The following is a 15,002-nucleotide window of genomic DNA, read 5'->3' as shown; positions in this document are numbered from 1 at the left end:
CGTCAGACACATGAACTTCCTCCTCTCACTGTGTCTTCACCACTCCCGTGAGGCCGAAACACTTCATTTGTGAAATTTGAAGCTCAATGAGGACGAAGTCGCAGGAAGCAGCAGGGCCTGGGTCTGAACCTGGCATTGAGCATCAGGAATGTCACCCCCATCACGACTCGGTTACAGATCCCATCACTCTTAATTATTTGCAAAGGGGATATTCCCGTGACAGAATCTAGAAGTTATCCTCATCCTTTTGAACAGCTGTAGAGTGCTTTGTAGTTTAGAGGATACCATGATCTATTTCACCTTCTCGGGGCTGTTGGCTTGTTCCCAGTTTTTCTCTGCTACAAACCACACCAATCTGAACACCCTGGTACTCAATGAGCTTATCTGTGAGATACAGTTCTAGAAGTGAATATGTGCATTTAATATTGCCAAACTGCCCTCCAAGAAGGCGATACTAATTTACACTTCCACCCATGTAATGGTAGAGAATCTGTCTTCCCACAATTGTGCCCACACTGGTCATTATCAGTATTTATTATTTATTTGATAGGTTAAAAAAGGGTCTCATTTTAACTTACATTTCTTTATTAATGAGAGGGAGCATTTTTTCACATATCCTTATGGCTTATACACTTTTCTTCTATGGATTACCCATTCATGTTCTTTGACTATTTTGATTTGTGTGTTTCTTGTCTTCTACTTATTGATTTATAGGAACTCTTTACTTGTTATGGATACATTTCTTTGTTTATTATGGATTATAGATTTATTTATTATGGATTCTATACATGCTGCAAGTATGCTTCTCTCAGCTTTTCATGCATTTTATAACTCTGTGATATCTTTCCCACTTTCCTGCTGACCTGCGTATCCTTGAAGGTCATGCTCCTGATCGATATTGAACTGGCTTACATGAATACCAACCACGAGGACTTCATAGGCTTTGCCAAGTGAGTGTTCCCTGGTCAGAGAAGGTAACATCTCATGTGACTGTGTCTGTGTGTGTGTGTGTGTCCCAGGCCTGCTGGGTTAAGCCTCTGGGTCTGGTGCCCACTGAGCAGTAGCATTGAAGCTGGGCATCTTGAGAGAAGTTTCTGGGACTCTTCTTTCTCTCCTCATTAGTGCTCAGCAGAGGAGCAACCAGATGAACAAGAAGAAGGCTTCAGGGAACCAGGTGAGTGAACTTCAGTGCCCCAGCCGGAGGGATGGAGGGTGCCGGATGGACGCCAAGCTCTGAGAGCCCCCTCCCCCGAGGGGAAGGGTCCCACAGGGGCCAGGGAGCCTATCAGATGCCAGCCACAAGCCTCCCACTCTGCCTCAGTAACCCTCTCTCCTCTCTCCCAATGCCTCTCGTGGTTGCTATGGTTACCTCTTTGCAGGATGAGATTCTGGTGAGTACCAGGACTGGGGCTCTTGGTTTGTGTAGTGAGGGGGAGGAGGGGACCCATTTGTAGTGGGGATGTGCAGGGGTCAAGAGGGCACCCTTTGGTTTGAGCTACTTGCACACACCAGCACATGGGTGTCCACACATGTACTCAGGCCAGAGGCAAGGTCTAGCCCCACACAGAGTCCCACCAATCTGTTCATCATTGCACGTGAACTAAGCATCTACTTCAGCCAGAGGTAGACCACGTGGGCTGGGGTGAGTGAAAATGCCTGGCAGGGGCCTGGCACTGAATAGGAGCTCTTTAAATATCTGTTGGATGGATGGATGGATGGATGGATGGATGGATGGATGGATGGATGGATGAGAGAGAATGTTTTTAAGCTGGCATCACTATCAGAGTTGAGTAAAGGGATGAATGAAATGTCAAGAGACCAGTGTCTCCTTACCTATTCTGACCTTCAGATCTCTGCTGAAACGCCACTTCTCAGCCCCAGTTGTACCACCAGCCGTAGAGTCTGAGCTCTTCCAGAGGCTGTGGTTTCTTTGTGATAATCGAGGTGTTTGTGTGATTACTGACATTATATCCTTTCCCTCTTGAACCCTATAAGGGGAAGGGCTGGGTCTGTTCACCAGTAAATCTTCAGTCCCCAGCACAGTGCCTGGCCCATAGCTGGTGCTCAACAGAATGAAGGAGTTAATCAATGCAGTATCGCAGGGCGATTGGGTTCAGCAGCACTCACTGGTGCCTGTGCTGTGCTGGTCAGTACAGGAGTCAAACTCTGGCCCTGCCCCTTGGAAGCCTGGGCTTGCAGTCAGGGCCCAGGCAGGGTGGGAGTGGGGGGAACAGGAGGTCCCTGGTGCTGGAGCTCTGGAAGGGGGTTTTGGATGAGCAGAGAGGAGGGCAGAGCTGGGGGTGGCCAAGGGAGGACGAAGGCTGCGAGTCAGGGCAGGAGCAGGGTGGAGAGGTCAGATCAGGGTGATGGAGGGCCAGGGTGTGGCATTCAGACCCAGTTCCAAAGACAGTGACGAGACGCTGAGGGGATCCTCTCCAGACCAGGATAGGGTGGGAGAGGGGTCATGGGGCGCCTGGCTATCGTGTCCCTCTTAATGACTAAGGGAGCTACTAGCTGTGATCCACTGTATGACTTGGGTTCTCCGCAAGGTTCTCGGGAAGTCAGAGAGGGTTAGAGAGGGATGGGGGGTGGGGGGGCTTTGAGGGCCTTAGAAGCAGGTTTGATCCCAGAGGGCTTTCCTGCCAGCCCCAGGCTCCTTGGTCTTCTCTGGATGCTCAGGGGAGAGGCCAGGGAGGCCAGGGCTCGGGAAGAGAGCAGAAGCAGCTCCCTCGTCCCCTCAGTCTGTCCTGCCACCAGGGTCTGGTCAGTGGCCCTGCCCTTGGAGCAGAATCCGCAGGCCCGGGTCTGTGTCCATGGCTCAGGACAGTCCTGGGGACAGCTGCTTCCTGCTGTAAAAAGAGACCTTTGCCTGTTACTCTGGGCTTCCCTGGGGAAGAGGGGTCTGTGTCCCTGCCTCGCACTCTACCACCCCACCCCTGTCTGGGGCCTGGGGGCAAAGACTCTGAGAACCCTACTATCATAGCATTCATTTACTCATGCCACAAATATGTATTGATTACTTACTTACTGTTTGCTGAGCACCCTGCCAAGTGCTGGGATATACCAGTGAGGGAGAGAGTTCACAATTTAGCAAGACAGGCTGGCATCAACAGATAGTCTCTCTCTCACATACACACACACACACACACACACACACACGCGCGTGCGCAAATTCAAAATTCCAGTTATCGTCATAGAGGAAAACTTAAGGCAGTGATGAAAGATTATAATAGAGGTCCTGGCTTACACCCAGGGCCAGGGAGAGCCTACCTGAGAATGGGACGAACTTCTGAGCCCATATGCAGAGGATGAGTAGGATTTGCTAGGCAAACAGGAGGAAGTGCTTTCTAGGCAGAGTCAACAGCAGCATGTGCAAAGTCCCTGAGGTCAGAAAAAGGTTTTGAATACATTGACTTAAGCTGAAAAGATGCTCAGAGTTGTCTTGCCCAATCAGCCACCTAAACTCTGCTTGCACACTTTTTAGCTGTGGGGATCTCGTCCCCTACCAAGGCCACCAGTCCCCTACTCAGATGGCTCTGACTGTCAGAAGGCTCCTTATCCTGAGCTGACCTCTGCCTTCCTCTGTCTTCCACTCTGCTCACTTGTGGTTCAAACCAGGGCAGGTCTGGACCCCACCCTCCCTGACCAGCCAGGCCTCCAAGAGCTGGAGAAGGGGTGGGCTTTTGAGTGTCTCTCTGTGCCTACCCCATCCTCCACGGGGAATCGGCCTCTACCCGCTGACTTTGCGCCTCCCCACACACACCCTCCAGGTCATCCGGAAGGGCTGGCTGACCATCAACAACATCGGTATCATGAAGGGGGGCTCCAAGGAGTACTGGTTTGTGCTGACCGCCGAGAATCTGTCCTGGTACAAGGATGACGAGGTAAGTAAAGGGCCACTGGTCAACAAGGGGTTTGGCTGGTGGCCAGAGTCAGGCTCAGGCCCTACCACAGGCTTGGAGTGGAGTGGACCACCCAACAGGGGTATTTAAAAATCCCATCAAAGACCTTTGGGTGGAGGTGAGAGGTAAGGACCAGAGGCAGACAATCCTGGGGGTTCATCCTGGCTGGAGGGAGAAGATGGCTTGGCAGGACTGGGGATCTTGGGGCTAAGCGCCCTGGAAAGGGTGGGCAGGGGTGCTGGGCGTCCCTCCCTGGCCCCACCAGCCCCGCAGCCTTCCTGTTTCCTTGCTCCAGGGCGTGCCTCCTCCCCTGTGGCCCCCACAGGCCCATGACACACACAAGTCCAGCTGCCAGACACCCTGTTAACCCCTGCACCCCAGTCCCCAGACCCAGCAGTCAGAGGGAGGTGCCCAGGGTGCCTCCAGCAGGAGGGGCCAGGAGTGGTGGGGCCCCACAGAAGGACTGCCCCAAACCCCTCCCTTCCCGCCGGGCACAGAGAACCCCCGCACCACCTCCCTCCCCTGCTGCTGGTCTCCTTTAAGAACCAGTCTATTTGGCTTCCACATCTGGATTCCAGAGGTGACCAGAGAGAGCAGGGAGGGCTGGGGGGGGGGGCGCTTATGGTAATGAACTCCAGCTGGCTAAGGAGTGGGGGAAGGGACCCTCTTCTTCCTGAAGGGGCCGTTGAAGCAGAGGGTGCTCTCAGCGGGGGAGCGGAGCTTGGGGTGGTGGCCTGTGATTTTGGTCACCAAGCCCCCCTCCTTGATCCCTGGCCCCTACAAGGCGTCCCAGGCAAGGCCCCCCTCCCCACTTTGGGCGGGGCCCTCTGTCGTCACTGGCGGGGGCGCCAAGCCATCTGGACCTCATTACCCCAACCCTGGCCTCTCCCAGAGCACGGGGCCCCTCGAAGGGATGGAGCGTGAGGTGGCGCACGGGCGTGGGGGTCGCTTCCTGTTCTGCCGCCCAGGCAGCCTCCCTAGACGTGCCCGTGGACCGGGGTGCCGACTGCTGGCCCCACAGCTCCTGGTGCTCCTGTGTTGTGGTTCCTTACGCAGGACCAGGGCACAGAGTGACCAGAGGTTGAGGGCCAGTGACTGGCTACACAGGGGGAGGAGGGAGTATATCTGAGAGGGCCCCCCGTCCTCATATGTGTGTGTGGGGGGGGTCTTTTTGGAGCTTTGTATGTACATTTGAGTTGAGTCATGTGTGACGCAGGCGCTGAGTGTATGTGGGGGTGGGAGGGGTGGGCAGTGAGTGCTGGGAGCTGGGGGTGTACGTGAGGCTTGTGGACGTGGTGGGTGGGTGTTTGACAGGAGAGTGTTTGGGGTATAAGCATCAGGGCGTGTCCGGTGTGTGAGGGTCTGTGTGTGTGTTTCGGGGGAAACCATGTGTGCCTGAGGCGTGTGTGCCCGTGCCGGGCGTGTAAGTGTCGGGGGGTGTGTGTGGCGAGCGGGCTGGAGGACGGAGGGCATGGGTGTGGCATATGTGAGAGTATGTATTCCATGTATTGCGGATGTAAGGGTGGGAGAGGGCCGGTGTTCCCTTGTGAGTGGGTGTGTGTGTCTGTGTGCGCCTGTGATGTGTGTGTGCTTGGGACACGGATATGTGATTTAAAACTTGCATGTGGGAATGTATGTTTCCGAGTTGTGGGGGTGTTCGTGCCAAGGTGAGATTGCATGTGTGTTGGATGCGAGTGGATTTTTTGCACTAAAACAGATGGGGACATGGAGGTGGTCTGGGCTGGGGGCGGGGGGGAGGGTGATCTGTCCTCCTTCTCCACCCAGCCACCAGCTCTCTGGTCTTTGGGACTTGGGTGACCCTCTGGGCGGACTGGCGGCCGCCCACATCCCCAGCCCTCACTGACCCCCCATCTTCTCAGTCTCCCTCCGCCACCCATCAGCAGCCCCACCCCGTCCCACAGCAGGATGGCACCCCCATCCCTCTGTGCCTCCTCCCAGCCCACCTGTTGTACCCCCCAAGCCCCCTGCCCCGGCTCCAGGCTCCGGTTCTGGGATGGCGGGTGGGGGTCGGTCCAGCTCTCCAGCGGCGGCGCCGAGGGTCTAACCCAGCCCAGCCTAACCAATGTGCAGACTACTGTACAATTTGGGAGTCCTGAACAGATAGTCTAAACACTGGGTAGACGGAGTGGAGGTGTCCTCTGATCCATCCAGGCAGCAGGGTCTGTCCGTCGGGTGAGAGCTTCGGCCCCATGTCCTGGAGATGCAAGGTCCCCAGCCCAGCCCAGCCCAGCCCAGCCAGCCCGGGGTCCCCTCTCTGCTCTGACTCCCCTTCTGCCTCCTTTGACGTGGCAGGGGTGAGCGGGAGCTGTGGTTGGGGAGGAGGGGCCTGGGGAGGGGGCCGGCCTGCAGGAAGGAGGAGGCTGCTCCTACCTAGTGTCCAACCCCAGAGCCGAGCGCAGGGCGGGTGGCGGCGGGGCCTCCCTCGAATGCTTCCAGATGTTCCCTGGCCGCGTGTGCAACTTCCTCCTCTCCTCCCCCAGCCGCCCTCCGGGGCTCCCGGCCACCCGCCTGGCATAAAGAGGGCTTTATGTGGCTGGACGGACCAGGCGGGTGCGGGGGACAGAGGGAGGTGGGCGGGGAGCAGGGTCCTCCTAAACCCAGCCCCCCACCCGAGATCCTGGGCAAGGCCCACGTCCAAGCCCTGAGTCCTTCAAGACTCACACAGACATCCCCACCCCACCCCCGGGCATGCGCCCTGTGGTGTTGGGTGGGCTAGTGGTAGTGGGGTCCAGGCAGCAGAAACCCCTCCCCTCTTCCCAGAGCCCCATCCTGGGATACCTCCTCTGAAGATCCCTAGCTCCTCCCCTCTGTAGGACAGAGCCGCCTACAGTCACGTGTCAGCCCCACCAGGCGTACACACATGTGCACATAGACCTGGCATCCACACGCCACCCACAGATACGTGTAACTCCTCCCAGACGATGCACATAAACCAAACAGATTCAGCCTATTACGAAAACTATATGCATGTAGTACATGCACCCACTGCACGTGTCCCACAGGCGCATTCGTGCAAACACATAAATGTTTACAGTTGCCACACCTACAAAATTGTGCACATATACAAACACACACACACGCGCGCGCGCACGCACGGCCAGGCTGGCACCTCCTCAGGCACCCTCATGCACACACAGGGACACATGGGCACACACACAATGGCGAGAGGACACGTGCTCAGGCGTGCACGTGTTTGCACAAACACACAACCACACACGTTGCACACACAGACTCACCACCTCCAGGCTTGTGCCGTGTGCCTGATCGCTAACACATGGGCGACGGTGGGGAGTGGGCTGAGCCAGCCCTTTGAAGCCGCCAGGCCTGGTGGCCCCCCTTTCCCTGTCTTTCCAGTCAGGAAATGAAGTCAGAGGCTTATCCAAAGCAGGCCCCATGGGCCAGGCTGGGGGCAGGAGAGGCTGAGTGCGGGGTCCCAGGCCGGGGCTGGCCTGGCTTGCATCCAGGGCTTGCTTGGTACGGGATGTAGGAGCCAAGCTCAGCCTCGCTACCCTGGGCTCTTGAGCTCTGACATGGATGCGGAGGTGGTGGGAAGGGCTTGAACGCCGTGGGGAGCCGAGGTGCCCCGCAGGCCCAGGGCTCCATGGCCAGGCCTTCATCAGACAGCACCTGCGCAGTGCAAGGGGGCTGGTGGTCCACAGCCCCAGGCGCAACCCTACCCAGCATGGAGCATCCTTAGGGAGAGAGGCGTGGTAGAGAACAGCGCCACCCTCACCCGTCACTCCTCCCTCTTCCCCAGGAGAAAGAGAAGAAATACATGCTGTCCGTGGACAACCTGAAGCTGCGGGACGTGGAGAAGGGCTTCATGTCCAGCAAGCACATCTTTGCCCTCTTCAACACAGAACAGAGGTGCCTGCCTGCCCCCACGGGCCCTGGGGAGTAAAGACGGGCCCACAGATCCGGAAGGGAGAGGCACCTGCTCCAAGTCCCCCAGCAAGTCATTAATTTGACAGATATTTGTTGTTTCTACTCTGTGCTAGACTCATATGTCAAGATCTCCTTCCTGGCCTCCCTCCTGCCACCCCTTCCTTTCTCCTTTCCACCTTTCCTCCCTCCCTCTCCCTGTCTCTCTCTCCCTCCCTCCTTCCGCCCCTTCTGTCCTTCTGCAATTACTTGGTTAGTACCTGCCCTGCACAAGATACTGGCAGTACCAGGCCTCTCACCTCCCAACCCAGGTCTGACTCTTGTGGACTTTCTCCTACTCAGAGATGAGGATTCAATATAGCTGCCAAAAGGGGAAAGCCAGGGAGGGGGCCAGTGGGGGTTGAGATCTAAGCCAGGGGCTGCGCTGTCATGGGTGTCCCTTTTGGAGGACTCAGTCCCTTTCTAATAGAGTATTTTACTGCTCATTTCACTAAATCCTCACAATGACCCTAAAAGGCAGGAATTATTATTAACCCATCTTCCAGATGAGAAAACTGAGGCTAGGAGAGAGGAAGGGACTTGCCACAGCTGGGAAATAAGAAAGCCAGGACTGGCCCACAGGCATGATAACCCCAGTCCACACATGCCCTTAACCACCAAGGTGAATGGGCTTTTCCCCATCTCCCCTCACCACCTGTCCCATTTTGCAGGAATGTCTACAAGGATTATCGGCAGCTGGAACTGGCCTGTGAGACACAGGAGGAGGTGGATAGCTGGAAGGCCTCCTTCCTGAGGGCCGGGGTGTACCCGGAGCGTGTTGGGGTGAGTGGCAGGGGAAGTAGGGGAGAGGTGAGCTGCTTAAAATGAGGGGTCCTGGTGATACCAGATCATGCCATATCTTTGAGCTCTTATTAAGCTCAGGTATAGCAGAGATCCTCCCCCACCTTCTCTGGGGTGGGGTGAGTTAAGCCTTCCTCCCATCCTTCTCCAATGCAGTTTTACATGAGCTTTTCTTGCCACAGATGGCATTTCCCACATCCCTTTCACATAATGGTGGTTTCTTGTAACTGCCTTCACTTTTCTCCCCTTTCACTGTGACAGTGTCTAGAGTTGCCTTAGAGTTGGGGTGCAGTGCCCTGGGTTTACTCAGTCCCTCCTTTTTCCCTCTCCATGTGTGTCTGCTTCGGCTGTGCTCGCTGGTGGCGGCTACGGTGGTGTGGTGACCTCTGTGGCTTTGGTGTGGGCCTCCCAGGACAAAGAGAAAGTGAGTGCGCCCCTCCCTCACCTTCTGCCAGGCATCTCCAGCCTGGCGCCAGCTCTGGCCAGGCCTTTAGAATCAGGAAGGGACCTTGAGGTGTCCTTTCCTAATTTATGGACTGGGAAAGTAAGGCAAATTCTGGGCACTAGAGTCAGAGTCAAGATAAGGCTGAACGAGGGTCTGGGTCTTGAGAGGCACTGGGGTGGGCAGAGCCCAGAGACCCAGAGCTATGGGGGAGCTAATGTCTTTGTAAACAGCCCGGTTGTTTCTATCTGTGCCTCAGGGTTTTAGGCATCCTTGAAGGGGCTGGGACCCTGGGGATGCCCAGAACCTGGCTTTGAGGGCCCAGCCACCCTGATGCCCTCTGTTCTCAACGGCAGGCCAGTGAGACGGAGGAGAATGGCTCAGACAACTTCATGCACTCCATGGACCCACAGCTGGAGCGGCAGGTGGAGACCATCCGGAACTTAGTGGACTCATACATGGCCATCGTCAACAAGACCGTCCGAGACCTCATGCCTAAGACCATCATGCACCTCATGATAAACAACGTGGGTGTACCACTGCGTGCAGGGCTGGTGCTCTTGTGGGACCCGGGAGGCAGGTGGCCAGGTTGGCCTGGGGTAGGCACGGGCTAGCCACGTGGGACCAAGTCCAGGGACGGAGGCATGGGTCCACGCCAGAGCTTTCCAATCGAAATATAATGTGAGCTTCGTATATTATTTTGTAGATTCACACAGCCAAGTTGTTCCGAGCATGCTTAAATGCGTTCCAGGAGGGGCTAGGAATCTGCATCTTTTGAGAACTCCCAGACCGCTTTTTGAAATACACACCCCATAGAACCACTTCCACCTGTGGCTTAGTGAGAAAGCATGGCCCAAGGGGAATTAGAACTGTATTGGAATCCTGGCTTTGCCACAAATTCCTTGTGTGACTTTGAGCAAATGGACCACCCTCTCTGAGCCTCTGTTTTCTTATATGTAAAATATGGATAATGATAGAGTTGAAGATTAAATGACTATAAAGTGCATAACAACAGTGCCTGGCATGTAGTAGGTGCTCAACATATATTTAAATAATGAATAAATGAGACACAGGCCTATGGCATAAAAAACCTCAGCATCTCTCCACGAATGTTCCAGAGCCTGGGCCAGGTAACATCTGGGAATTTTTTTTTTTAGTATTTTTGTGTTTTTGTTTTTTGTTTTAATTTATTTTTGGCTGTGTTGGGTCTTCATGGCTGTGCGCAGGCTTTCTCTAGCTGTAGCGAGCAGGGGCTACTCTTCGTTGCATTGCGCAGGCTTCTCAGTGTGGTGGCTTCTCTTGTTGCGGAGTACAGACTCTAGGCACACGGGCTTCAGTAGTTGCAGTGCATGGGCTCAACAGTTGTGGCTCACGGGCTCTAGAGCGCAGGCTCAGTAATTGTGGCACATGGACGTAGTTGCTCCGCGGCATGTGAGATCTTCCTGGACCGGGGCTCAAACGTGTGTCCCATTCATTGGCAGGCAGATTCTTAACACTAGGCCACCAGGGAAGCCCCCTGGGAATTTTTAAGAAGAACATTAGCCCACGCCCTACACACAGAGACTCGCATTTCACCCAGTCCAGGCACACTTTCACACCTGTTACTCAAGGGCTCAGAAAATTTTAAACTGTTATCTTCCTTATTTTGGTCCAGTGGAGCATACAAGTCTTTGGAAAGGGTGTAACTACCCCATTTTACAGATGAGGAAACTGAGGCTGAAAAAAGCTGAGTAACCAAGTGTCCTGGTGCATAATAGGCCCTGAGTGTCCTCCTAGATCTGTGACCATCTGAGAAAAAGGGTAAGGGGGGAGTAGGGGAAGCAAGGGAGATCTCTGAGTTTAGGCAGTGGCAGAGCCCCATCCCCGAACTCCAAGTCCTAGTAGGGCACAGCGGGGAGGACAAATTGGTATAGGCGTCAGGTCCCAGCCCTATCCTCTCTTTGCCCACCTTCAGACCAAGGAATTCATCTTCTCGGAACTGCTGGCCAACCTGTACTCGTGCGGGGACCAGAACACACTGATGGAGGAGTCAGCCGAGCAGGCGCAGCGGCGCGACGAGATGCTGCGCATGTACCACGCACTGAAAGAAGCGCTCAGCATCATCGGTGACATCAACACGACCACTGTCAGCACGCCCATGCCCCCGCCTGTGGACGACTCCTGGCTGCAGGTGCAGAGCGTACCGGCTGGACGCAGGTACCAGGGCCGGCTCCCACGGCCCCAAAGCCCCCCAGCCCGGGGCCCGCGGGAGGAGGGCCGGGACCGGGCAGTGGCGCGCCCGCGTCACCCGGATGGCTCCCACCTGGAGCGAGGGGCGGAGCTTAGAGAGGGACGGGGCTTGTCGCGGGGCGGGGCTTGCCGTGGAGCGCTGGCTGCGGGGAGGGGTGGAGCTGGAACTTTGAAGCCGCTGGGGGCGGGCTTGAACTCCGGCGAAAACCTAAGGCGCGGAGGGGCGGGGCTTGCGCGCATGGGCGTGGCCGGCACCGGGCTGGGGGCGGGGCCTCGAGGTGGGACGGAGCCGCTCATCTCCCCTCCTTGTCCTTCGCTCCCTGTCGCCCGCAGGTCACCCACGTCCAGCCCCACACCTCAGCGCCGAGCCCCCGCCGTGCCCCCAGCCCGGCCCGGGTCGCGGGGCCCTGCTCCTGGGCCTCCGCCTGCTGGGTCCGCCCTGGGGGGGGCGCCCCCCGTGCCCTCCAGGCCGGGGGCTTCCCCTGACCCCTTCGGTCCTCCCCCCCAGGTGCCCTCGCGCCCCAACCGCGCCCCGCCCGGGGTCCCCAGGTGAGTAGGGGTTGAAAGCGGCGGCCTCTGCCGCCGGGCGGGCTTGGCCGGGAGGGAGGTGGGGCCGGATTCTGGAGCATCGGCCGTGGTCGCCAGAGCTGGCCCTCTCCGTCCGAGTCACTCAGACTGTGGGTGCCAGAGTCACCGGGGGTGTGGCCGAGGGCTGGCGGAGCCTGCCGCCAGGGGGCGCTGAGTCCCGCAGGTGGTCGTTTCTGGGGAGGGGGCTGTCGGGCTTATCCCATCTGCCCACTTCTTTTCAGCACTTGCATGGCGCTTCCCTCCTTTTTCTCTCTCTCTCTCCCACACATTACAGCCCTTCTCCTTTCCCCTTCTCGCCGCTCTCCTCCGTTCTCCATTCCATTCTCTACTTCTGTCTCCCAGCCTCTAGTGAGCCTACCTCAGGTCTGAGGATCTGAACCCAAATCCTCTCTGAATGGGTAGGTTTTGTTCACTTACACTCAGGGCTACCCTCGTGCCTCCACTTCCCAATCTTGACTCTTTGGATCTGTCCCCGAGGGTTGTGTGGCCTCTGTCCCACAGGAAAAGAGGCCAGGCTGTGACTGTGTGACCAGCAAGGTGTGTGATGCGTGTGTGGGCGTGCACACGGGTGTGAGAGTGTAAGAATGGCACCCAGGCATGTGGTAGGACATGGAGCAGCTGGGAAAGGGGTCTGGGAGCCATGGGACAGCCTGAGGGCTTTCTTCCTTCCCCTTGCCTCTGGCCCTACCTGGCCTGGATCAAAGTGGTGGGTGTGGGGACAGGAGTGGGTGAAGGCTGCCCCATTCCCAGAAATTTCCAGGGAACAGGATCTACTTCATCCCTTTCCCTTGCCTTCTTGATCCATAACCTTTTTTCAAGGAAGCCCACTCTGGTATCTAACTCAGTCTGCCCTGTTTCCACTGGCCATGTTCTCTGAGGAAGAACACATCAGACCAATAGCATCCATTTGTGTTTCCAGATGGCTGGAGGGTAGGGCCATGGGTCTAACCTCCGTGAACCTAAAATGAAGCAGAGATGGGGCTTGCTCTATGGTGACCTGATGGCCAAGGCAGATGGGGTAAAGCAGGCAGCATGGTGTTGGTCAGGGGAACTGGACTGGAGTGGGCCTTTAGGCAAGTCACTTTCCCTTCCAGGGCTTCAGTTTCCCTTCTACCAAATGATATTTAACATTCTGCCTTTCTACCAGGGTTGGTGTGGGGATCAGGGGAGACAGTGGCTATAAGGATGCCACATTAACTGCAAATGTGGCTATAGGAACTCTTTGCTAACTTCCAACCTGAGTTCAGATTCTTAAGGGTATTTGACATTCCTAGGCCTGTGCTGAGGTGTGACATGAGAACTATAAGATTTGGTACCTGCTCTAACTCTAGTCTGGCTGGCACGTGGGACTTCACGGCCTCAGGGGAGAGAGCAGTCTGGGAAGCTTCAAGGCAGCTTGACTTTATTGAGATCCAGGGGCTGATGGAGATAAGGCTCAGGTGGTGAGGAGTCGGGAGGGTGTTTGGGTGAGGAGCGGCAGGTGGGCAAAGGTTTAGTGTGGCATGCATTGAGAGCTGCTGGCCAGAGCAGAGTGCAGACAGAATGAGGAGGAATAAGAAAAGGTTGCCCTGGGGATTTCCCTGGCAGTCCAGTGGTTAAGACTCTGCACTTCCACCGCAGGGGGCATGGGTTCGATACCTGGTCAGGGAACTAAGATCCTGCATGCTGTGCAGCACGGCCAAAAAAAAAAAAAAAAAAAAAAAAAGGTTGCCCTGGGTAGGGTGGGGCAGGTTGGAGAACCTTCACAGTCCACAGAAGAGGTTGACTTGTTGGGACTCAATGCTGTGAGCAGTAGGGAGCCATGGAAGGCTCTTGGGTGGAGACATGACAGCTGGACCCTTAGAAAGCGAGAGCTGTCCCTGCTGGAGCAAGGCAGGTGCCCCTCTGAGCTCGCCAGGCACAAGTGTGCAGGGAGCTGGTGCAAATGCCTCCTGTGTGCGGGCGAGCTTCTGTGTCGTGACTGCGCCCCCGCGTGTGCTTCAGTGTGCCGAGTGGCTGCATGCCGCAGACCCAGGCTGCACGTGCCGGCTGGTGAGGTTGCTGGGCGTCGGGGGGTGGGGTGTATGCGTGCTGTTTGCGGGCATGTGTGTCAGCGTGTGCATGCGGGGCCGTGGGGCCTCACCGCATGTGTGTGCACGCCCGGACGTGTGCGTGTGTGTGTCCCTCCCCCCACCCCCAGGCCTGCCCCATGTGTGCGTGTGAACTGCCATGTTGATTTCGTGCTGTCTTTCAGAATCACTATCAGTGACCCCTGAGGAGCGTCAGCCACGGTAGGTACAGGCCTCTCCACCTGCTGCATGAACGGTGTGTCTGCCCCCTGCCGCACCAGCTCCACACTGCAGGGCGCACCTGGGACCTCAGAGGCAGGCCCCCTCCCTCTCCCTTCTGCAGCTCCAGACTTATTCTTTCCTCTTTCTGTCCTCGCTGCCAGCTGGTTCTCTCACCTCCCTTCTCAGCAAGCCTCGGGACTCAGTGCCACTGCCCAAGACCTCCATGGCTGAGCCTGGGGAGGTCTTGGGACGGGCTCCGCACCCAAGCTGGCGGACCTGGGTGCTCTCTGGAGCCGTCAGAATGAGTGGAGAGCCCATGGTTCATGGTGTTAGGGGCAGGGAGCTTGGTGGGGGTTGTGTGTAGAGCTGGACTCGAGCAGCCAGAGGCCTTGGAACCTCACCCTGGGGGCCACACTCATTCCCCAGTCTGGGCCCTGCTGCGGCGCCAGGGCGGCCTGGGAGCTCTGGAAACCAACTCCTTGATAGGGCAGAGGAGGTCTAAGTCCACCTCCTTTATCATGCCAGCAATCAAGCAGCAGTTGGGGGTGAAGGCTCTGGTTGGTCGATGGCTTCAGAAAGCCTGAGTGTCCCACCCACACCATCAGCCCAGAGCACACCTCACAGGCCAGGCAGGTCACACAGCCCCTTCCCCTGCCTCCGTGGTATTGTCACTCCTGCTGGTGCACACTGAAGGCAGCGTCCTCTGCCCCAGGTGGAGCGTCGTAGCCAGCCTGCAGGCTCACCCACCTGGGCCTGTTGCTCCTAGGGGCGACCTACACTTTTCAGCTAAGGGGATGACTGTGTCTGCGGACCTGAGCAAGTCAGCTT

At 56.8% G+C, this 15,002-nt stretch overlaps 1 protein-coding gene across 8 annotated transcripts in view; it reads left to right on the top strand.

Annotated features, from left to right (window-relative positions):
- Positions 1 to 15,002, top strand: part of DNM1 (dynamin 1) — a 43,182-nt gene that overhangs the window by 26,788 nt on the left and 1,392 nt on the right. For 4 of the 8 annotated variants that reach the window (XM_057722333.1, XM_057722331.1, XM_057722327.1 and 1 more), the window contains exons 12-21: positions 880 to 950; positions 1,123 to 1,174; positions 1,380 to 1,391; positions 3,771 to 3,884; positions 7,681 to 7,790; positions 8,516 to 8,627; positions 9,058 to 9,069; positions 9,444 to 9,614; positions 11,042 to 11,283; positions 11,650 to 11,865. In XM_057722333.1, the coding sequence (XP_057578316.1) occupies positions 880 to 950; positions 1,123 to 1,174; positions 1,380 to 1,391; positions 3,771 to 3,884; positions 7,681 to 7,790; positions 8,516 to 8,627; positions 9,058 to 9,069; positions 9,444 to 9,614; positions 11,042 to 11,283; positions 11,650 to 11,865 (1,112 nt within the window). Of the gene's footprint in view, positions 1 to 879; positions 951 to 1,122; positions 1,175 to 1,379; positions 1,392 to 3,770; positions 3,885 to 7,680; positions 7,791 to 8,515; positions 8,628 to 9,057; positions 9,070 to 9,443; positions 9,615 to 11,041; positions 11,284 to 11,649; positions 11,866 to 13,276; positions 13,279 to 14,137; positions 14,996 to 15,002 lie in introns of those variants that run through there. The other 4 variants (XM_057722332.1, XM_057722329.1, XM_057722330.1 and 1 more) reach the window with 3 other exon arrangements.

Source organism: Hippopotamus amphibius, chromosome 2 (genome assembly GCF_030028045.1).
Source record: "Hippopotamus amphibius kiboko isolate mHipAmp2 chromosome 2, mHipAmp2.hap2, whole genome shotgun sequence".
In the NCBI taxonomy this organism is placed as follows: Eukaryota; Metazoa; Chordata; class Mammalia; order Artiodactyla; family Hippopotamidae; genus Hippopotamus; species Hippopotamus amphibius.
This window is presented reverse-complemented; position numbering and strand designations above follow the sequence as displayed.